The sequence below is a fragment of the Phoca vitulina genome, unplaced genomic scaffold, assembly GCF_004348235.1.
Source record: "Phoca vitulina isolate PV1807 unplaced genomic scaffold, GSC_HSeal_1.0 scaffold11, whole genome shotgun sequence".
NCBI lineage: Eukaryota > Metazoa > Chordata > Mammalia > Carnivora > Phocidae > Phoca > Phoca vitulina.
In genome coordinates, this window is record NW_022589714.1 from 10,562,545 (window position 1) to 10,581,936 (window position 19,392).

Below are 19,392 nucleotides of genomic sequence, written 5' to 3' on the forward strand. Positions count from 1 at the left end.
TCCCCGCTGAGCAAGGAGACCGATGTGGGACTCAATCCCAGGACCCTAGGATCATGCCCTGAGTCGAAGGCAGAGGCTTAACGACTGAGCCACCCAGGCGCCCCCTGCTGACAGTTTTTAGAGTAAAGTAATTCTGACTTACTTGATTCAATACCAATGTGAAGCTCAGTTTCCTACACAGGTCATTCCACATCCCCCTTGGTCCATCCTCCTCACTGTGGCCAGAGTAATTTTTTCAAAATGCAAATAAGATCACTTCACTTCCCTGCTACCAGCTGTTGCACAGCTTCTTATCCCTCTCAGGTTAAAATTTAAAGGGCCCAGCAGAGGGATACCTGGGTGGCTCAGTTGGTTAAGCATCAGACTCTTGATCTCAGGGTTTTGAGTTTGAGCCCCAGGTTGGGCTCCACACTGGGCGAGGAGCCTACTCATTTACATACACACATATATAAATAAATAAATAAAAATAAAGGGTCCAGCAGAACCCTAAGGATCACCTCGCCCCTGTCTGAGCTCTAGCCACACTCTAGCCCCTTTTCAGTTTCCTGACACTGGCCTTTTCTAGAAGGCTCCTGGCTACTTCACTTGGTCATGACTTGACTTATAGATATCAACTCAAACAGGGTCTGACATGAGTAATAGCTCAATAAATGTGTTTTGAATCAATGTATGTAGGCAAACCTGATCTTTCTCTCCTTTGTAATTTATTATTCTGCTTCAATCCTCAGAAGACTATTCTTCTTGGGGTGCCTGGGTGACTCAGTCAGTTAAATGTCTGCCTTCGGCTCAGGTCATGATCCCACGGTCCTGGGATCAAGTTCCACATCAGGCTCCCTGTTCTGCGGGGAGCCTGCTTCTCCCTCTGCCTCTGCCTCTCTCTCTGTCTCTCATGAATAAATAAATAAAATCTTAAAAAGAAACAAACAAACTATTCCTCTTTCCATAGAATATTGTCAGCTTTCTTGTTCTTTTTTTATTTTTTAAAAGCGATACTTATTTTAGAAAGAGAGAGAGCAAGCAAGGGGAGGAGGAGAGGGAGAAAGAGGGAGAGAAACAGACTCCCTGCTGACCGTGGAGCCCAACATGGGCCTTGATCTCAGGAACCTGAGATCATGACCTGAGCAGAAACCAAGAGTTGGACGTTTAACCGACTGAGCCACCCAAGTGCCCCTTTTTTGTTCTTTTTATATTGTAAAATACACATAACAAAAAATTTGCATTTTAACCATTTTTAAGTACACAACTCAGTGGTATTAAGATAAAGCAAACTGTTGTGCAAACATTACCATCATCCATCATCTCATATTGAAACTCTACACCCATTAAACAGTAAGTAACTCCCCATTCCTGCCTCTCTCTAGACACTGATAACCATTGTTCTACTTTCTGTCAGCTAAATTTTTTCTCTTAATTTGAAATAGCTAATTACCTGTATGGTTTTTTTGGTTGTTGTTCTTTTTGGCTGTTTATTTAAATAACAATTGCTACTAACTTCTATAACTTACTAAGTAGCAGACCCTTTTGTAAAAGTTACATATATATATATTAGTTCATTCAATCTTCACAATTATCCTATAGGGTAGGTAGCTTTGTTATTCCCATTTTTTTTTTTTTTAAAGATTTTATTTATTTATTTGACAGAGAGAGATACAGCGAGAGAGGGAACAAAAGCAGGGGGAGTGGGAGACGGAGAAGCAGGCTTCCCGCAGAGCAGGGAGCCCAATATGGGGCTCGATCCCAGGACCCTGGGATCATGACCTGAGCCGAAGGCAGACACTTAACGACTGAGCCACCCAGATGCCTGTTCTTCCCATTTTATAGGTGATGAAATGGCCACGGAAAATTTAAGTAACTTACAAAAGGTCAACAGCTGGTAAGCAGTGAGGCCAAGATTCATGGCCAGAAAATCTCCCTTCAGAGTTCATGCTTTCTACCACTATTAAGCTGCCTCTCAGATAGTTATTAGAAACTAATTTTAGTACTGATATCAGGAGAGTGTTTTTTTCTCTAGATGGCAGTACAATCGCTTCACCAGCAAAAACTTTTCTCTTATTTTTTTTTATTATGTTATGTTAATCACCATACATTACATCATTAGTTTTTGATGTAGTGTTCCATGATTCATTGTGTATAACACCCAGTGCTCCATACAGTACATGCCCTCTTTAATACCCATCACCAGGCTAACCCATCCCCCCACCCCCCTCCCCTCTAGAACCCTCAGTTTGTTTCTCAGAGTCCATAGTCTCTCATGGTTTGTCTCCTCCTCCGATTCCCCCCCTTCATTTTTCCCTTCCTACTATCTTCTTCTTCTTTTTTTTTTTTTTAACATATAATGTATTATTTGTTTCAGAGGTACAGGTCTGTGATTCATCAGTCTTACACAATTCACAGCGCTCACCAGAGCACATACCCTCCCCAGTATCTATCACCCAGCCACCCCATCCCTCCCACTCTTCACGACTCCAGCAACCCTCAGTTTATTTCCTGAGATTAAGAATTCCTCATATCAGTGAGATCATATGATACATGTCTTTCTCTGATTGACTTATTTCACTCAGCATAATACCCTCTAGTTCCATCCATGTTGTTGCAAACGGCAAGATTTCGTTCCTTTTAATGGCTGCATAATATTCCATTGTATGTATTTTAGTAGCATCTCATATTAATCAGCCAATGAAATGAGGCTGCTCAGTAATAGCAGACTTAAATAGTAAAATCGAATAAAAAGTAACCTAAATTACAAGAGAAATTTTGTCTAGCTATTCAAACTGGATCTTTTGGCCTAGTTAGTGAGAAAAACTTCATTCGCTTCTTTAATAACTAACCTCTCAAAGTCACAAAGTACCCTTAGGAAGATATTAGAAAAGAGTTTTGCCTCATAGAACTAAGAATGGACAAGTTCTTAAGGCCATTCCTAACAACTAGCTGCTGTGAAAATAAAATCTTAGGATTTGATCATACCTAAATCATATACCATCATAAATAAAGCTTATCAAACCTGTAAAGTTTGAAGTGGAGTAACAGGTATTTGCTGCCGTTGCTGCTGGAAATAGGCAAGTTGGCTATAAGGTGTTGACAACTGACAAGCAGGTGGGAAGTCATTCTTTACAACGGGAGTTCTAAAACTAGGAAAGATATGGTTTTAGTTTAAAACATTAAAATTGTAAAAACAAGATTCTGATTCAGTTTTTGTGTGATTTTAAAAGATGCATATAAACTTAAATGTATTACATCAAACAGAATCCAAGTCAGGTTTCATAATATAGTTAAATTATTCTAGATACACCATCACCAGAAATTTCATTTGGGGGCAATTCTTTCTGAAAGTAATTTTTTACTCCTAGACAAGAAATTCTTACTAGTAAAATTAATAAGATGGCATTAAAATATGGAGTTGGGGTTATTTTATAAGAATTTAGCCAAGGCAAACATTAGCCTACGGCTGGTCATAGAGCTTATGAGCGCTTTTTAATAATTATGTTCTACAATAGCCTGCTAGAAATATCTGAAAGCCAATTAATTACATCAGAGGAGTTTGGCTTTTGAGCTTAAAGCTGTGCTTTGCTTGTTTTATTCACTATCACATCTTCAACACCTAGAATGGTGCTTGGCACAAAGGAATTCTACAAATATTTGTAGACAATAAATAACATAACTTCACAAAAATAACTACATCACGATTCTAGTTAGCAACCATTCTTTAAAATATTCCAACATATAATAAAATGAGGTAATATATAGCAAAACTGTATTAAATTGGTTAAGAGACCAGGTTATAAAACCTCTTTTATAAGGCCAGTTCTAATTAAGATCAAAGAGTACATTATGAAAATGAAAAGCAAAAGGCATCATGGACTTAAGTTATTCTCTAAGACATTAAAAATATAGCCACTAGTTGAATGATATGATGTGCCACATTCCTTTATTTCCTTTCTTTGAAATATCATTAATTTGCTTTTGCAATACCCTTATTTCCTGTCAATCAGCACTGACCATCCAATTTCTTCACCCATCCCTCATTCCCATCCACTCAAGTCTTTTACTTTTGAACACTCCCAGAACAATGTGACCTATACAACCAACCTCTTTCAGAAACTATTACATTCCAATTAACACCTCCTTTGCTATAAAATTTACCTACTTTATCCAGTCTAAGAATGCTAAACTTTAAAATATTTCTCTCAGTTACAGAAAGATATTCATGTGACAATGTATAATTATGAAGAAGTTTTACGTATTTAGAGTATTTATAGGTTATAGGTACAGATTATAACAGAGACTTTCAAAACAATCCTTAAAAATGTATTGTAGTCACCTTCCCCTCCTCTTTTACTGATGAAAAAACTGATGCTCAGAAAAATAACAGAAGTTTGGAAACTCTTTAAAGTAACAGAGCAGGATTCAACTATAGATCTATTTGGCCCTGAAGCCCATATTATTTCTATTGTGCCAAACTAAACACCAAAAGTAATTACCAGCTCATGTAATCATCCAAGGCACTGCTACTGGGTGTTTTACAAATAGATTTTGGATCAATCCTCTTAGGTGCTGATATTGGTGGTGACTGCTTTGAAACTGAAAAGGCAGGCTGCTCAAAAGTGGTTTGTTTCTGCTAAACCAAAATAAAAAAACATCACAACTTAGAGAGTTTTTAGTCACCTGTTCAATCGTTTTACAAACATTATAACCTCTAAAAGAAAAAATAAAAATATGAAATACACCAGGATACTAAAAATAAGTAAAACATATGTATTCCAGACTTCCAATAACTTTTTAGTATAGCTCTCTTACTCTAAATTCCAAATCTATTATATTTTCCTCAAAGGGATTACAAGTGGAGGGAAGGCACACAGTATAGTTTAACAAAACAGGATCTAATATCCTCTGCCAACAGGGCTACTGTAACCATTATTGAACTTTTATCATCTAAATAAGTACTCTGTACTTCTGAAAACTAGTCTTTCTTCAATCAATAAAACCTCAGTATATGGGAATGGGTAGCCGAGGTGAAATTAAGGAAATGGTTTGAGAGAGGAAGGAGTTATTAATTTGAAGTAGATGGAAGTGATCCAGAGGCTAATATCTTCAAGGAATGATGGGGAGTCACTAGGATGTTCAGAGATGATAGTAATGAGCAAGGAACAGGATGGTATATCCAGAAAGCAGAAGCCTCACAAAGCCAGGGCTCTGCAGGAGAAGAAATTGTCTGGACATAACTACAGGGAGTTTCCTAGCTATAAGTTGAGATGTGAGACAAAAACACTATACTTGAGAGGGCTGCTGGAGAAGCAGGGACCTCAGGAAACTATTTAGTTTCTTTTGCTTCTTTTCCTAAGCGTGCTCTTCAGTGGTTTTTCGTATGTTCACAAAAGTACACGATCATTAACATTATTTAATTATAGAACATTTTCATCATCCTAAGAAATTCCATATCCACTAGTGGTCACCCTCCATTCCCACTCTTCCCAGTCCCTGGCAACTACTAATCTACTTTCTGCCTCTACAGATTTGCTTATTCTGGACATTTCTTATAAATGGGATCACTCAATACATGGTCTTTTGTGATAGGGTTTCTTTTACTTAGCATGTTTTTAAAGTTCATCCATGTTGTAGCATTTATTCGTACTTCATTATTTTTCATTGTTGAATAATAAAATGAAATAATGAATTTAGAGTACCACATTTTGTTTATTCACTCACCAGTCAATGGATATTTGGGGTTATTTCCACACTGGGCAAATATGAATAACGTTGCTATGAATATTCATGTACAAGTTTTTGTGTAGATATAGATTTACAGTTTTCTTGAGTATACACTTAGAAGTAGAATTGCTAGATCATATGGCAACGCTACGTTTAGCCTTTTGAGAAACTGCCATACCATTTTCCAAGTTTTTGCACCATTTTACATTCTCACCAATAGTGTTTGATCTTAGTGGGTATGAGGTGGTATCTCATTGTGGTTTTGATTTACATTTCCCTAATGACAAATAAATGGCTCAAGTCCTTTTACCATGCTATTGACTTTCAAGCTTCAAAAAGAAAGAATAGGTGTTGTTTCATATGATCCATGATTTAAACTGTCACGATTTTTTCCATCTAACATTATCTACTTCATTACTTAGATCTTTAATAAAATAAGATAAAGTCTCTTCAATAAATGGTATTGGGAAAACTGGACAGCAACAAGCAAAAGAATGAAACAACCACTTTCTTGCACCATATACAAAAATTAATTCAAAATGGATTGAACAGAGGAGGAGCAAGATGGCAGAGGAGTAGGAGACCTAAATTTCATCTGGTCCCAGGAATTCAGCTAGATAGGTATCAAACCATTCTGAACACCTACGAACTCAACAGGAGATCAAAGAAAAGAATAGCAGCAACTCTCTGAATAGAAAAGTGACCACTTTCTGGAAGGTAGGACGTGCAGAGAAGTGAATCCGAGGTGATATTCGGGATGATAGACTGGGGGGAGGGAGCCTCCATCAGCCGCTTCTGGCAAGTGATAGAGCCGCGCAGCACAAAATCGAAACTTTGAGAAGTCGGCTCCACTGAGGGACGTCGCTCCAGTGGCTAAGCAGGGGGTGGAACCGTTGCTGGGACAGTGTGGTCTCAAGACCCTCGGGGTCACAGAAAGACCGGGGGTGCCTGAGTGCGGCAGAGCTCCCAGGTATCCAAGTGGGGAAGCCGGCTGCAGAGACGGAGCCGAGGAGCGAGCTCTCAGCTTGCGGTTGCCATAAACCCTGATGCCTGGCACAGTCGGGCCACTGCTCTTCCAGCAGGGACCCAACAAGCGGCAGATCCAGGGAGACTCCCTTTCTTCCCCTGGGAGGAGCAGCGCAGGAACGCACCACAGGGATCTGCTGGATTTGGAGACTCCACATAGGGTCATGTGCCAGAGATAGAAATGCTCGGTCAGAGGCCAGGTGAGCACGGAGTGCGGCCGGAGACTGGGAGATAGGAGTGATTGACTGCTTTTCTCTGGGGGCACACTGAGGAGTGGGGCCCCGAGTTTTTGGCTCCTCCGGGCGGAGATTGGGAGGCTGCCATTTGCACTCTCGTCCTCCAAAGCTGTACGGAAAGCTTTCAGGGAACATAAGCTCCCGAGAGCAAACCCGAGCAGATTACTTAGCCCGGATGGGCAAGGGCGGGGTAATTCCGCCTCTGGCAAAGACATTTGGGAAACACGGCAACAGGCCCCTCCCCCAGAATATCAGCAAGAACAGCCAGCCAAGACCAAGTTTACCGATCAATGAAAACAGCAGAACTCCAGCACTAGGGGAATACTGCACATAGAATTCATGGCTTTTTTCCCATGATTCTTTAGTCTTTCAAAGTTAATTTTTTAAATTTTCTTTTTCTATTTTTTTTTTAATTTTTCTTTTTCCTTTTTTCAACCAACATCTTATCAATCCCTTTTTTAAAAATCTTTTCTATTTTTCATTTTTAGAGTCATATTCTATCCTTTCATTGTAGTTAACCTTATTTTTGATATATATATATAAGTTGTTCTTTCTTTAAAATTTTGGGATAGAGTTTCTTCTAACAGACCAAAATATACCTTAATCTCTAGTGTATGGCTTTGTTCTAGTCTCCTGCCTGATCATATTCTCTTCCCCTTTTTTAAAAAATTTTTCTTCTTTCTTTTCTCAACAAACTTCTTATCAATTCCTTTTATAAAATCTTTTATAATTTTCATCTTTACAGTCATATTCCATTGCTTCATCATAGTTACCCTTACTTTTGTAGATATATGCGTTTTTCTTTCTTTAAAATTTTGGGAGGCAGTTTCTTTTAACAGACCAAAATATGCCCAAAATCTAGTGTGTGGCACTGATCTATTCACCAGCCTGGTCATATTTGATCATATTCTTTTTTTTTTTCCTTTTTCTTTCTTTCCCTTTCTTTTCCCCTGGTTTCAGGTCTCTTCTGATTTGTTTAGTGTATATTTTTCTGGGGTCGTTGTTACCCTGTTAGCATTTTGTTCTCTCATTCATCTATTCTCCTCTGGACAAAATGACAAAACCGAAAAAATCACCTCAAAAAAAAGAACAAGAGGCGGTACTGACTGCCAGGGACCTAATCAATACGGACATTAGTAAGATGTAGGAACTAGAGTGAAGAATGACGATTTTAAAGATACTAGCTGGGCTTAGGGCACCTGGGTGGCTCAGTTGGTTAAGCGACTGCCTTCGGGTCAGGTCATGATCCTGGAGTCCCGGGATCGAGTCCCGCATCGGGCTCCCTGCTCAGCAGGGATTCTGCTTCTCCCTCTGACCCTCCCCCTCTCATGTGCTCTCTCGCTCTCTCTCTCTCATTCTCTCCCTCAAATAAAATAAAATAAAATAAAATAAAATCTTAAAAAAAAAAAAAGAAAATTCTGTGTGAATACTTTAAAAAAAAAAAAGATACTAGCTGGGCTTGAAAAAAGCATGGAAGATATTAGAGAAACCCTTTCTGGAGAAATAAAAGAACTAAAATCTAAGCAAGTCGAAATCAAAAAGGCTATTAATGAGGTGCAATAAAAAATGGAGGCTCTAACTGCTAGGATAAATGAGGCAGAAGAGAGAATCAGTGAGATAGAAGACCAAATGATGGAAAATAAAGAAGCTGAGAAAAGGAGAGATAAACAATTACTGGGTCATGAGGGCAGAATTCGAGAGATAAGCGATACCATAAGACGAAACATTAGAATAATTGGCATCGCAGAAGATGAAGAAAGAGAGAGAGGGGCAGAAGGTATATTGGAGCAAATTATAGCAGAGAACTTCCCTAATTTGGGGAAGGAAACAGGCATCAAAATCCAGGAGGCACAAACCACCCCCCTCAAAATCAATAAAAATAGGTCAACACCCCGACATCTAATAGTAAAACTTACGACTCTCAGAGACAAAGAGAAAATCCTGAAAGCAGCTCGGGACAAGAGATCTGTAACCTACAATGGTAGAAACATTAGATTGGCAACAGACCTATCCACAGAGATCTGGCAGGCCAGAAAGGACTGGCATGATATATTCAGAGCACTAAATGAGAAAAATATGCAGCCAAGAATACTATATCCAGCTAGGCTGTCATTGAAAATAGGAGAGATAAAAAGCTTCCAGGACAAACAAAAACTAAAGGAATTTGCAAACACGAAACCAGCCCTACAAGAAATATTGAAAGGGGTCCTCTAAGCAAAGAGAGAGCCTAGAAGTAACATAGACCAGAAAGGAACACAGACAATATACAGTAACAGTCACTTTACAGGCAATACAATAGCACTAAATTCATATCTTTCAGTAGTTACCCTGAATGTAAATGGACTAAATGCCCCAATAAAAAGACAAACGCTATCAGATTGGATAAAAAAACAAGACCCATCGATATGCTGTCTGTAAGAGACTCATTTTAGACCCAAAGACACCCCCAGATTGAAAGTGAGGGGGTGGAAAACCATTTACCATGCTAATGGACACCAGAAGAAAGCTGCGGTGGCAATCCTTATATCAGACAAATTAGATTTTAAACCAAAGACTGTAATAAGGATGAGGAAGGACACTATATTCTACTTAAAGGGTCTATTCAACAAGAAGATCTAACAATTATAAATATCTATGCCCCTAACATGGGAGCTGCCAATTATATAAGTCAATTAATAACAAAATCAAAGAAACACATCGACAACAATACAATAATAGTGGGGGACTTTAACACCCCCCTCACTGAAATGGACAGATCATCTAAGCAAAAGATCAACAAGGAAATAAAGACTTTAAATGACACACTGGACCAAATGGACTTCACAGATATATTCAGAACATTCCATCCCAAAGCAACAGAATACATATTCTTCTCTAGTGCCCATGGAACATTCTCCAGAATAGATCACATCCTAGGTCACAAATCAGGTCTCAACTGGTACCAAAAGATTGGGATCATTCCCTCTATATTTTCAGACCACAATGCTTTGAAACCAGAACTCAATCACAAGAGGAAAGTCGGAAAGAACTCAAATACATGGAGGCTAAAGAGCATCCTACTGAAGAATGAATGGGTCAACCAGGAAATTAAAGAAGAATTAAAAAAATTCATGGAAACAAATGAAAATGAAAACACAACTGTTCAAAATCTTTGGGATTCAGCAAAGGCAGTCCTAAGAGGAAAGTATATAGCAATACAAGCCTTTCTCAAGAAACAAGAAAGGTCTCAAATACACAACCTAACCCTACACCTAAAGGAGCTGGAGAAAGAACAGCAAATAAAGCCTAAACCCAGCATGAGAAGAGAAATAATAAAGATCAGAGCAGAAATCAATGAAATAGAAACGAAAAGAACAGTAGAACAGATAACGAAACTAGGAGCTGGTTCTTTGAAAGAATTAACAAGATTGATAAACCCCTGGCCAGACTTATCAAAAAGAAAACAGAAATGACCCAAATAAATAAAATCATGAATGAAAGAGGAGAGATCACAACCAACACCAAAGAAATACAAAGAATTATAAGAATATCATTCTCAATGGGGAGAAACTGAGAGCTTTCCCCCTAAGGTCAGGAACACGGCAGGGTTGTCCACTATCACCACTGCTATTCAACATAGTATTAGAAGTCCTAGCCACAGCAATCAGACAACAGAAAGAAATAAAAGGCATCCGAATTGGCAAAGAAGAACTCAAACTCTTACTCTTTGCAGATGATATGATACTTTATGTGGAAAACCCAAAAGACTCCACCCCAAAACTGCTAGAACTCATACAGGAATTCAGGAAAGTGGCAGGATATAAAATCAATGCACAGACATCAGTGGCATTCCTATACACCAACAAGACAGAAGAAAGAGAAATTAAGGAGTCAATCCCATTTACAATTGCACCCAAAACCATAAGATACCTAGGAATAAATCTAACCAAAGAGGCAAAGGATCTGTACTCAGAAAACTATAAAATACTCTTGAAAGAAATTGAGGAAGACACAAAGAAATGGAAAAACGTTCCATGCTCATGGATTGGAAGAACAAATATTGTGAAGATGTCAATACTACCTAGAGCAATCTACACATTCAATGCAATCCCTATCAAAATACCATCAACTTCAAAGAAATGGAACAAATAATCCTAAAATTTGTATGGAACCAGAAAAGACCCCGAATAGCCAGAGGAATGTTGAAAAAGAAAAGCAAAGCTGGTGGCATCACAATTCCGGACTTCAAGCTCTATTACAAAGCTGTAATCATCAAGACAGTATGGTACTGGCACAAAAACTGACACATAGATCAATGGAACAGAATAGAGAGCCCAAAAAGGGACCCTCAACTCTATGGTCAACTAATCTTCGACAAAGCAGGAAAGAATGTCCAATGGAAAAAAGACAGTCTCTTCAACAAATGGTGTTGGGGAAAACTGGACAGCTACATGCAGAAGAATGAAACTGGACCATTTCCTTACACCATACACAAAAATAGACTCAAAGTGGATGAAAAACCTAACTGTGAGACAGGAGTCCATCAAAATTCTAGAGGAGAACACAGGCAGCAACCTCTTCGACCTCAGCCGCAGCAACTTCTTCCCAGAAATATTGCCAAAGGCAAGGGAAGCAAGGGCAAAAATGAACTATTGGGACTCCATCAACATAAAGCTTTTGCACTGCAAAGGAAACAGTCAACAAAACCAAAAGACAACTGACAGAATGGGAGAAAATATTTGCAAATGACAGATCAGATAAAGGGCTAGTATTCAAAATCTATAAAGAACTTATCAAACTCAACAGCCAAAGAACAAATAATCCAATCAAGAAATAGGCAGAAGACACGAACAGATATTTTTCCCAAGAAGACATCCAAATGGCCAACAGACACATGAAAAAGTGCTCCACATCCCTCGGCATCAGGGAAAGCCAAATCAAAACCTCAATGAGATACCACCTCACACCAGTCAGAATGGCTAAAATTAACAAGTCAGGAAATGACAGATGTTGGCGAGGATGTAGAGAAAGGGGAACCCTCCTACACTGTTGGTGGGAATGCAAGCTGGTGCAGCCACTCTGGAATACAGTATGGAGGTTCCTCAAAAAGTAGAAAATAGAGCTACCCTACGACCCAGCAATTGCACTACTGAGTATTTACCCCAAAGATACAAATGTAGTGATCCGAAGGGGGACGTGCACCCCAATGTTTATAGCACCAATGTCTACAATAGCTAAACTATGGAAAGAGCCCAAATGTCCATCAACAGATGAATGGATAAAGAAGATGTGGTATATATATATACCATGGAATATTATGCAGCCATCAAAAAAAAAAATGAAATCTTGCCATTTGCAACGACGTGGATGGAACTAGAGGGTATTATGCTAAGCGAAATAAATCAATCAGAGAAAGACAAGTAGCATATGATCTCACTGATATGAGGAATTCTTAATCTTAGGAAACAAACTGAGGGTTGCTGGAGTGGTGAGGGGTGAGAGGGATGGGGTGGCTGGGTGATAGACATTGTGGAGGGTATGTTTTATGGTGAGCGCTGTGAATTGTGTAAGACTGATGAATCACAGACCTGTACCTCTGAAACAAATAATACATTATATGTTAAAAAAAAAAAAAAAAGAGAGAGAGAGAGAGAAGATAGTAGGAAGGGAAAAATGAAGGAGGAGACGAACCATGAGAGACTATGGACTCTGAGAAACAAACTCAGGGTTCTAGAGGGGAGGGGGTGGGAGGATGGGTTAGCCTAGTGATGGGTATTAAAAAGGGGGGGCGCCTGGGTGGCTCAGTCGTTAAGCGTCTGCCTTCGGCTCAGGTCATGATCCCAGGGTCCTGGGATCGAGCCCCGCATCGGGCTCTCCGCTCAGCGGGAAGCCTGCTTCTCCCTCTCCACTCCCCCTGCCTTGTGTTCCTTCTCTCGCTGTGTCTCTCTGTCAAATAAATAAAATCTTTAAAAAAAAAAAAAAAAAAGGGCACGTATTGAATGGAACACTGGGTGTTATACGCAAACAATGAATCATGGAACACTACATCAAAAACCAATGATGTAATGTATGGTGATTAACATAACATAATAAAATAAAATTAAAAAAAAAATGGATTGAACACTTGTATGTAAGACCTGAAACCACAAAACTTCCAGAAGAAAATACAAGCAGTAAGGTCCCTGATGTCGATCTTGGCAAGGATTTTTTTTGGATCTAACAGCAAAAGCAAAGGCCAAAAAAGCAAAAATAAGTAAGTGGGACAATATCGAACTAATAAGCTTCTGCGCAGCAACGGAAATCATTAACAAAATGAAAGACAACCCTCTGAATGGGAGAAAATATATGCAAATCATATACCTGATAAGGGGTTAATATCCAAGATACATAATGAACCCCTATAACTCAATAGCAAAAGCGAACAATCCAACCAGAAAAAGGGCCAAAGATGTAAATAGACCTATTTTTCCAAAGACATATATTTGGCCATTGGTACATAAAAAGATGTTCAACACCACTAATCATCAGGGAAATACAAATCAAAACCACCTCACACCTGTTACAATGACCGTTATCAAAAAGACAAGAAATAACAAGTGTTGGCAAGGATGTAGAGAAAAGAGAATTCTTGTGCACTGTTGGTGGGAATGCAAATCAGTGCAGCCACGGATTGAAAACAGTATGGAGGTTCCTCAAAAAATTAAAAATAGAACTATCATATGATCCAGCAATTCCTCTTCTAGGTATTTATTCAAAGAAAGTAAGAACACTAACTTGAAAAGATACATGCACCCATCCCTATGTTCACTGCAGCATTATTTACTATAGCCATGATATGGAAACAACCTAAGTGTCAATTCAGTGGATGAATGAATTGATAAAGAAAATGTCAAGCTCACACACACACAGAATATTATTAGCCATAAAAGAAAATGAAATCTTGCCATTTGTGACAACATGGATGGACACTGATGGCGTTATATTAAGTGAAATAAGCCAGACAGAGATGGACAAATACTGCATAGTATCATTTATATGTGAAATCTAAAACAACCTCATAGATATGGAGAGCAAATTAATGGTTGCCAGAGGTGGGGATGGGTTGGCAGAAGAAATGGGTGAAGGGAGTCAAAAGATAAAAGGTATTTCTAACTACAAAATAAACAAGTTATGAAGATAGCATGGTGACTATAGTTATTAATAGTATATGCATACTTGAAAATTGCTAGGAGAGTAAATCTTGTAAGTTCTCACAAGAAAAAAAAAATTGTGTAGCTGTATGGCCACAGATATTAATTGAACTTGTGGTGATCACTTCGTAATACAAATATTCAATCATTAGGTTGTATACCTGAAACAAATGTTATATGTCAATTATACCTCAATGAGAGAAAACACAAAAATACTTATTTTTCTTAAAAGTATATCTATAGTCACGTGATGGATTTATTATTGTTATTTTTAATAAGTTATTAGATATTTTTTAAATGTCTCAGTTCTATTTTCTAATATAATAAATACAGATAAATACAACCTACATAAATAAAAGCTCTTTAGGGGCCTTGATAATTAAGAGTATAAGAAGGACCCCAAGACCAAAATATGTGCGAACCACTGAGTTAGAATATAACTGAAAAGAAATAGTGAGGAAAGTATAGCCATGGACTATATAGGTATGGCTCTCTAGTAGCCTACCAGATTATTCCTTCTAAAATGACCTCTGGCCACTGGGAATGATCATTCAACCTGCTATAAATTCATATATATTGTCTAGTCTATATTATCCTATTTTATCCATGGGGATGTCAATAGGAAATTGTCAAATGCTTTGGTACAGCTTTGCACTAGTTCAGGAATCAGCATATTGTGTTCTGTAAAGGGCAAGAAAGTAATCATTTGAGGCTTTTTAAGACAGATGGCTTCTATTTCAACTACTCAATTCTGCTTTTACAGTTCAAAAGCAGCCATAGATAGTAATGAATGGGCATGGCTGTGTTCCAATAAAACGTTTTTTACAGACAGGCTGGGAACTAGATTTGACCCATAGGCTGTAGTTTGCTGACCCCTTGCACCAGTTTACCAGAAATCTAGAAACACCACTGAAAATAAAAGACTTCAGCTTAACATACACTTCTACTGAATCTGTGACTATTAGTAATCATTGTTTTGTGAATAATAAAAAAAAAAAACCTTTAAACTATTCCACTAACTATGGTATATAAAGATTAAATAAAAGAAGAAAACATTTAACATGATCATCCACATTACAAACAATGGCAATGCTACACTTGAGAGGAAAAGAAAGTTACCTCTGTATCAACTTTTCGGGATATCTCTGGAATCTGCCACTGATTTGAAGATGCAGCAGGATTCTGGTTTACACATTCTGGCTTTCTCATAGACTGCCACTGTTTCTGGTTACTCTCTGGAACCTTTGGTTCTTGATGTTCCTTAGTTTCTGAAATTGCATTTGTGGTTATTATCAATAAAAGGAAAGAATATTTGATAATAACAAGATTAAATCTGAACTACAGAACATGTTACAAACTGTATTAGCACTTTGCTCTTAAAAAACAAAACAAAAAAAGGAAACTAAAAACTTTAAGCCAGCTGCTGACAATTTGTTTTTAGCCAATCAATTTTACTTAGGCGCCACAGCCATCTTCCTAAGTTGCTACCTAGAGCTTTATCAGAAGCCATTCTGAATTTAAATACTTCTGGTCTTCACCAGAAAACACCGAACAAATAAGTAAAAATTTAAAAATATATATACCTCATAAGGTCTTGCTAATAGAGAGAAGCTAATCCACTACTTTTCATAGACCTCTAGTTTTTTAACAAAAATTTTACCTTAAACTAGACTGTATCTTGTTTTCTTAATGGTCTCTGAACAAAAGAGCCTCAACAATATATTTACTCTCCTATGATTATCAATATTCATTCCTACCATAATAAATGCAAAGATCCTGGGGCGCCTGGGTGGCTTAGTCGTTAAGCGTCTGCCTTCGGCTCAGGTCATGATCCCAGGGTCCTGGGATCGAGCCCCGCATCGGGCTCCCTGCTCAGCAGGAAGCCTGCTTCTCCCTCTCCCACTCCCCCTGCTTGTGTTCCCTCTCTCTCTGGGTCTCTGTCAAATAAATAAAATCTTAAAAAAAAATAAATAAATAAAATAAAATAAAATAAATGCAAAAATCCTAAACAAATATTTGCAACTGATATACAAAAGGGATAATGATGACCAAGTTGTTTATTCCTAAATACAAAGTTTGCTTAACATTTAAAATCAATTTAATTTGCCATAACACAACAGAGAAGAAAAATATATGATCAACTCAAATGCAGAAAAAGCATTTGACAAAATTCAACACTCAGTCACAAAAAAAAACCTAACAGTACTCTGAGTATAAAGTAAAATTCACTGTTCTGATATTTGATAAACAGTAGCCACAAAAATCTACAGCAATTATCATAAAAGGGTAAAATATTGAAAGCTTCCCTCTACAACAGGGAATGAGTTAAGATCGCCACCTATCATCCTTTCTATTCATCATTATGGTGTTAAGTGCAATACAGCAAGAAAAAAAAAAAGGTTAAAAGAATTAGAAGGAAAAAAATGTTATATTATTTTCAAACAGCATGAAAGAATCCATAGAAAAATACTAGAATTATTCTGTAAGTTTAGCAAACATCACTGTATTTAAGATCAATAACTAAAACCAGTTATATTTTTATATACCAACAACAAGAAGTAGAGGATAAAAAAAATTAAAAAAAAAAAGATCCTATTCATCACAGCATCAAAAATATGTCAGATATCTAGGAATAACTCTAGCAAAAGATAAGAAAAGTCTCAACACAGAAAATGATTCTCAATAACCTTTTAAATACTACTTAAATGAATGAAGGGATATGCCAGGTTAGTGGAGGAGAAAACTTATCTGTTAAGATGTCAACCTGTCCCGTTAGGATCTCAGTCAAAATCCCATTTTTTACAAAATAGATTCTAACATTTATACAGAAACCCAAAAGCCCTAAATAGCTGATATAGCCTCAAAGATGAATGAAGTTGGAAGATTTTACAACTGACAGATATATTATTGCAGTAATTAAGAACCCGGGCACAAAGACAGATAAAAAGAACTATGAAACAAAGAAGAATCCAAAACCAGACATCACGCACAGGATCATCTAATTTATAATTTTCTGAGGGAAAAGAGGGTCTTTTCAATAAATGATGCTGGACCGACTGGATATCTACATGGGGAAAAAAACAACTGAATCTTGATACTTCATCTTACATATACATAAATATTAATTTCAGATAGAATATAGTCTAAATGTGAAAGGCAAGATGATAAATCATTTAAAATATATGGAATTATTATAGGAACAGATTTGTTTAAAGACAGGAAACACCACATAGGAAAAGACTGATAAATTAAAATGCACAATATTTAAGAATTCTTTTCCTAAAAAGTCTTCACTACATAATGGGAAAAGTTACTTGTAACACATCTATCCAACAAAGGATATGTATCTAGATGATATAAATATCTCCTAGGAATCAATGAGAAAAAAAAAGAAAACCCCAATAGAAAAATTGGCCAGAGATTCAAACAAGAACTTCACAAGAGGATATCCAAACGGCCAATAAACATAGAAAAAGATGTTCAACATCATAAGCTATCAGAGAAGCACAAATTAAAACCACAATGAGCTATCACTCAGCAGCATCCAAATGTCTAAAATTAAAAACCAACAATAAAACAATTGGGACTAATATGGAGCAAGAGCAAACTACTGCTGGTCAAAAGTACAACCATTCTAGAAAACTGTTTGGCACGATCCGCCACAGGTGAACATATGCACACCCTGTGATCCTACAACCCCACTCTTCGAATACACTCAGGAGAAATGTGTATGACTAAAATGCTATTTTTTTTTTTTTTTTAAGATTTTATTTATTTGAGAGAGCGAGCACAAGCAGGGGGAGCGGCAGGCAGAGGGAGAAGCAGGCTCCCCGCTGAGCAAGGAGCCAACATGTCACTTGATCCCAGGACCCCGGGATCATGACCTGAGCCGAAGGCAGACACTTAACCGACTGAGCCAGCCAGGTGCCCCTGAAATGCTATTTCACTGGGCTATATACTCTTATGATTTGGGCAGTTTTGTGACTGGAAGTTTTACTATATAATAAAGTATTACTGGCACTGTGTAGGTAGGTACTCAACAAGCTTTTATTGAAAAACATTAAATTAGGTGTCAGATTAGTACTATTAACAAGCATATTTGGTAAAAATGATTTTTCAATAATACCAGTTTATAACAGATGCCATGAAAATCTCCTCCAAATACTAGAAATAGGAATCTATTCTGAGTCAAAATAATGGCAAAAGAAGACTATTCTAGGACAATTAACAGGCCCAGTTTGTTACGGACTGAGGGTTAAGATGATTTATGGAACTTCCAGGGCTAACACCAGGAAAGTCTCAGTTTGGAAACCAAAGAGTCTCAGCAAGCCTAGTTTGTCCCAGTTTTCCTCCTCAGTCCAATTAATGAAAAAAACACAGTCAATCTGTCAACCTTTGTTTGGGCAAGAATCATCCAATTCGTGATCTTGCTCAAAAATTGTTATTGGTACTCTGATGTTTACAAAAAAAATTTTAAGCCTGGTGTTTAGTCTACCTAGTCTTATCTCCCACTTTTACATGACCTGTTATAGTTTTTCACGTAATTAGACTGTCTTTGGTTCCAAAATGTTTTATTCTTTTGCTTTTGCTATTCTCTCCATCTGAAATACTCTATCACTGCTATTTCTTCCTATTTAAACCCAAACAGTTCTTCATGTTTCTTTGCCTCCACAAAACATTTTCTTATTTATCCTAAACTAATTGGTTCTTCAGGTTTCTCCCTCCTCTGAATTCTCATAGCATTTTATTTATGTGGTTCTCATAACACTCTCTAAACTCTACACAGCATTATATTTATCAGTCTCTCTTCCATGCTGGATGGCAATCTCCTTGGGACCCTGTCTCATTCATTTATATACCCTTAGAAAATTTATCATAGTACTCATATGGTGGAAAATCAAATGTTTGATAAAAGAGAAAAGAGAGAACTGTCCTATAGGCAATACAGCTTCTGTTTTTTCCAGAAAGTATTTGTCAAGCCAACTGAGAAACCTAACTCAGCCCCATTGTACTTTCCCTCCACTCTTCTTCCTAGGCACCTTTTAGGCAAATATACTTCTGTTGCTACAGAATTCAATATTTTTTCATACATTCTATTTAATTCAACTGGCACACAAGATAAAGGGATATAGATACAGTCTTACATTGTAATTCTTGGATGGCTGGTCAACTTCCACAAGCAACAAAGTGGTGTTCTTTCTTTTTTTAAGATTTTATTTATTTATTTATCTGAGAGAGAGAGAGAGAGTACGCAC

General features: G+C 37.5%; 1 protein-coding gene across 1 annotated transcript in view; it reads right to left on the reverse strand.

Moving 5' to 3' along the window:
* Window positions 1-19,392, reverse strand: part of TTK (TTK protein kinase) — a 48,709-nt gene that overhangs the window by 16,616 nt on the left and 12,701 nt on the right. The window contains exons 11-13 of the mRNA XM_032409395.1: window positions 15,257-15,405; window positions 4,479-4,615; window positions 3,002-3,128 (exon numbers count right to left, since the gene is read on the reverse strand). Coding sequence (XP_032265286.1) covers window positions 3,002-3,128; window positions 4,479-4,615; window positions 15,257-15,405 — 413 coding nt within the window. The remainder of the gene's footprint in view (window positions 1-3,001; window positions 3,129-4,478; window positions 4,616-15,256; window positions 15,406-19,392) is intronic.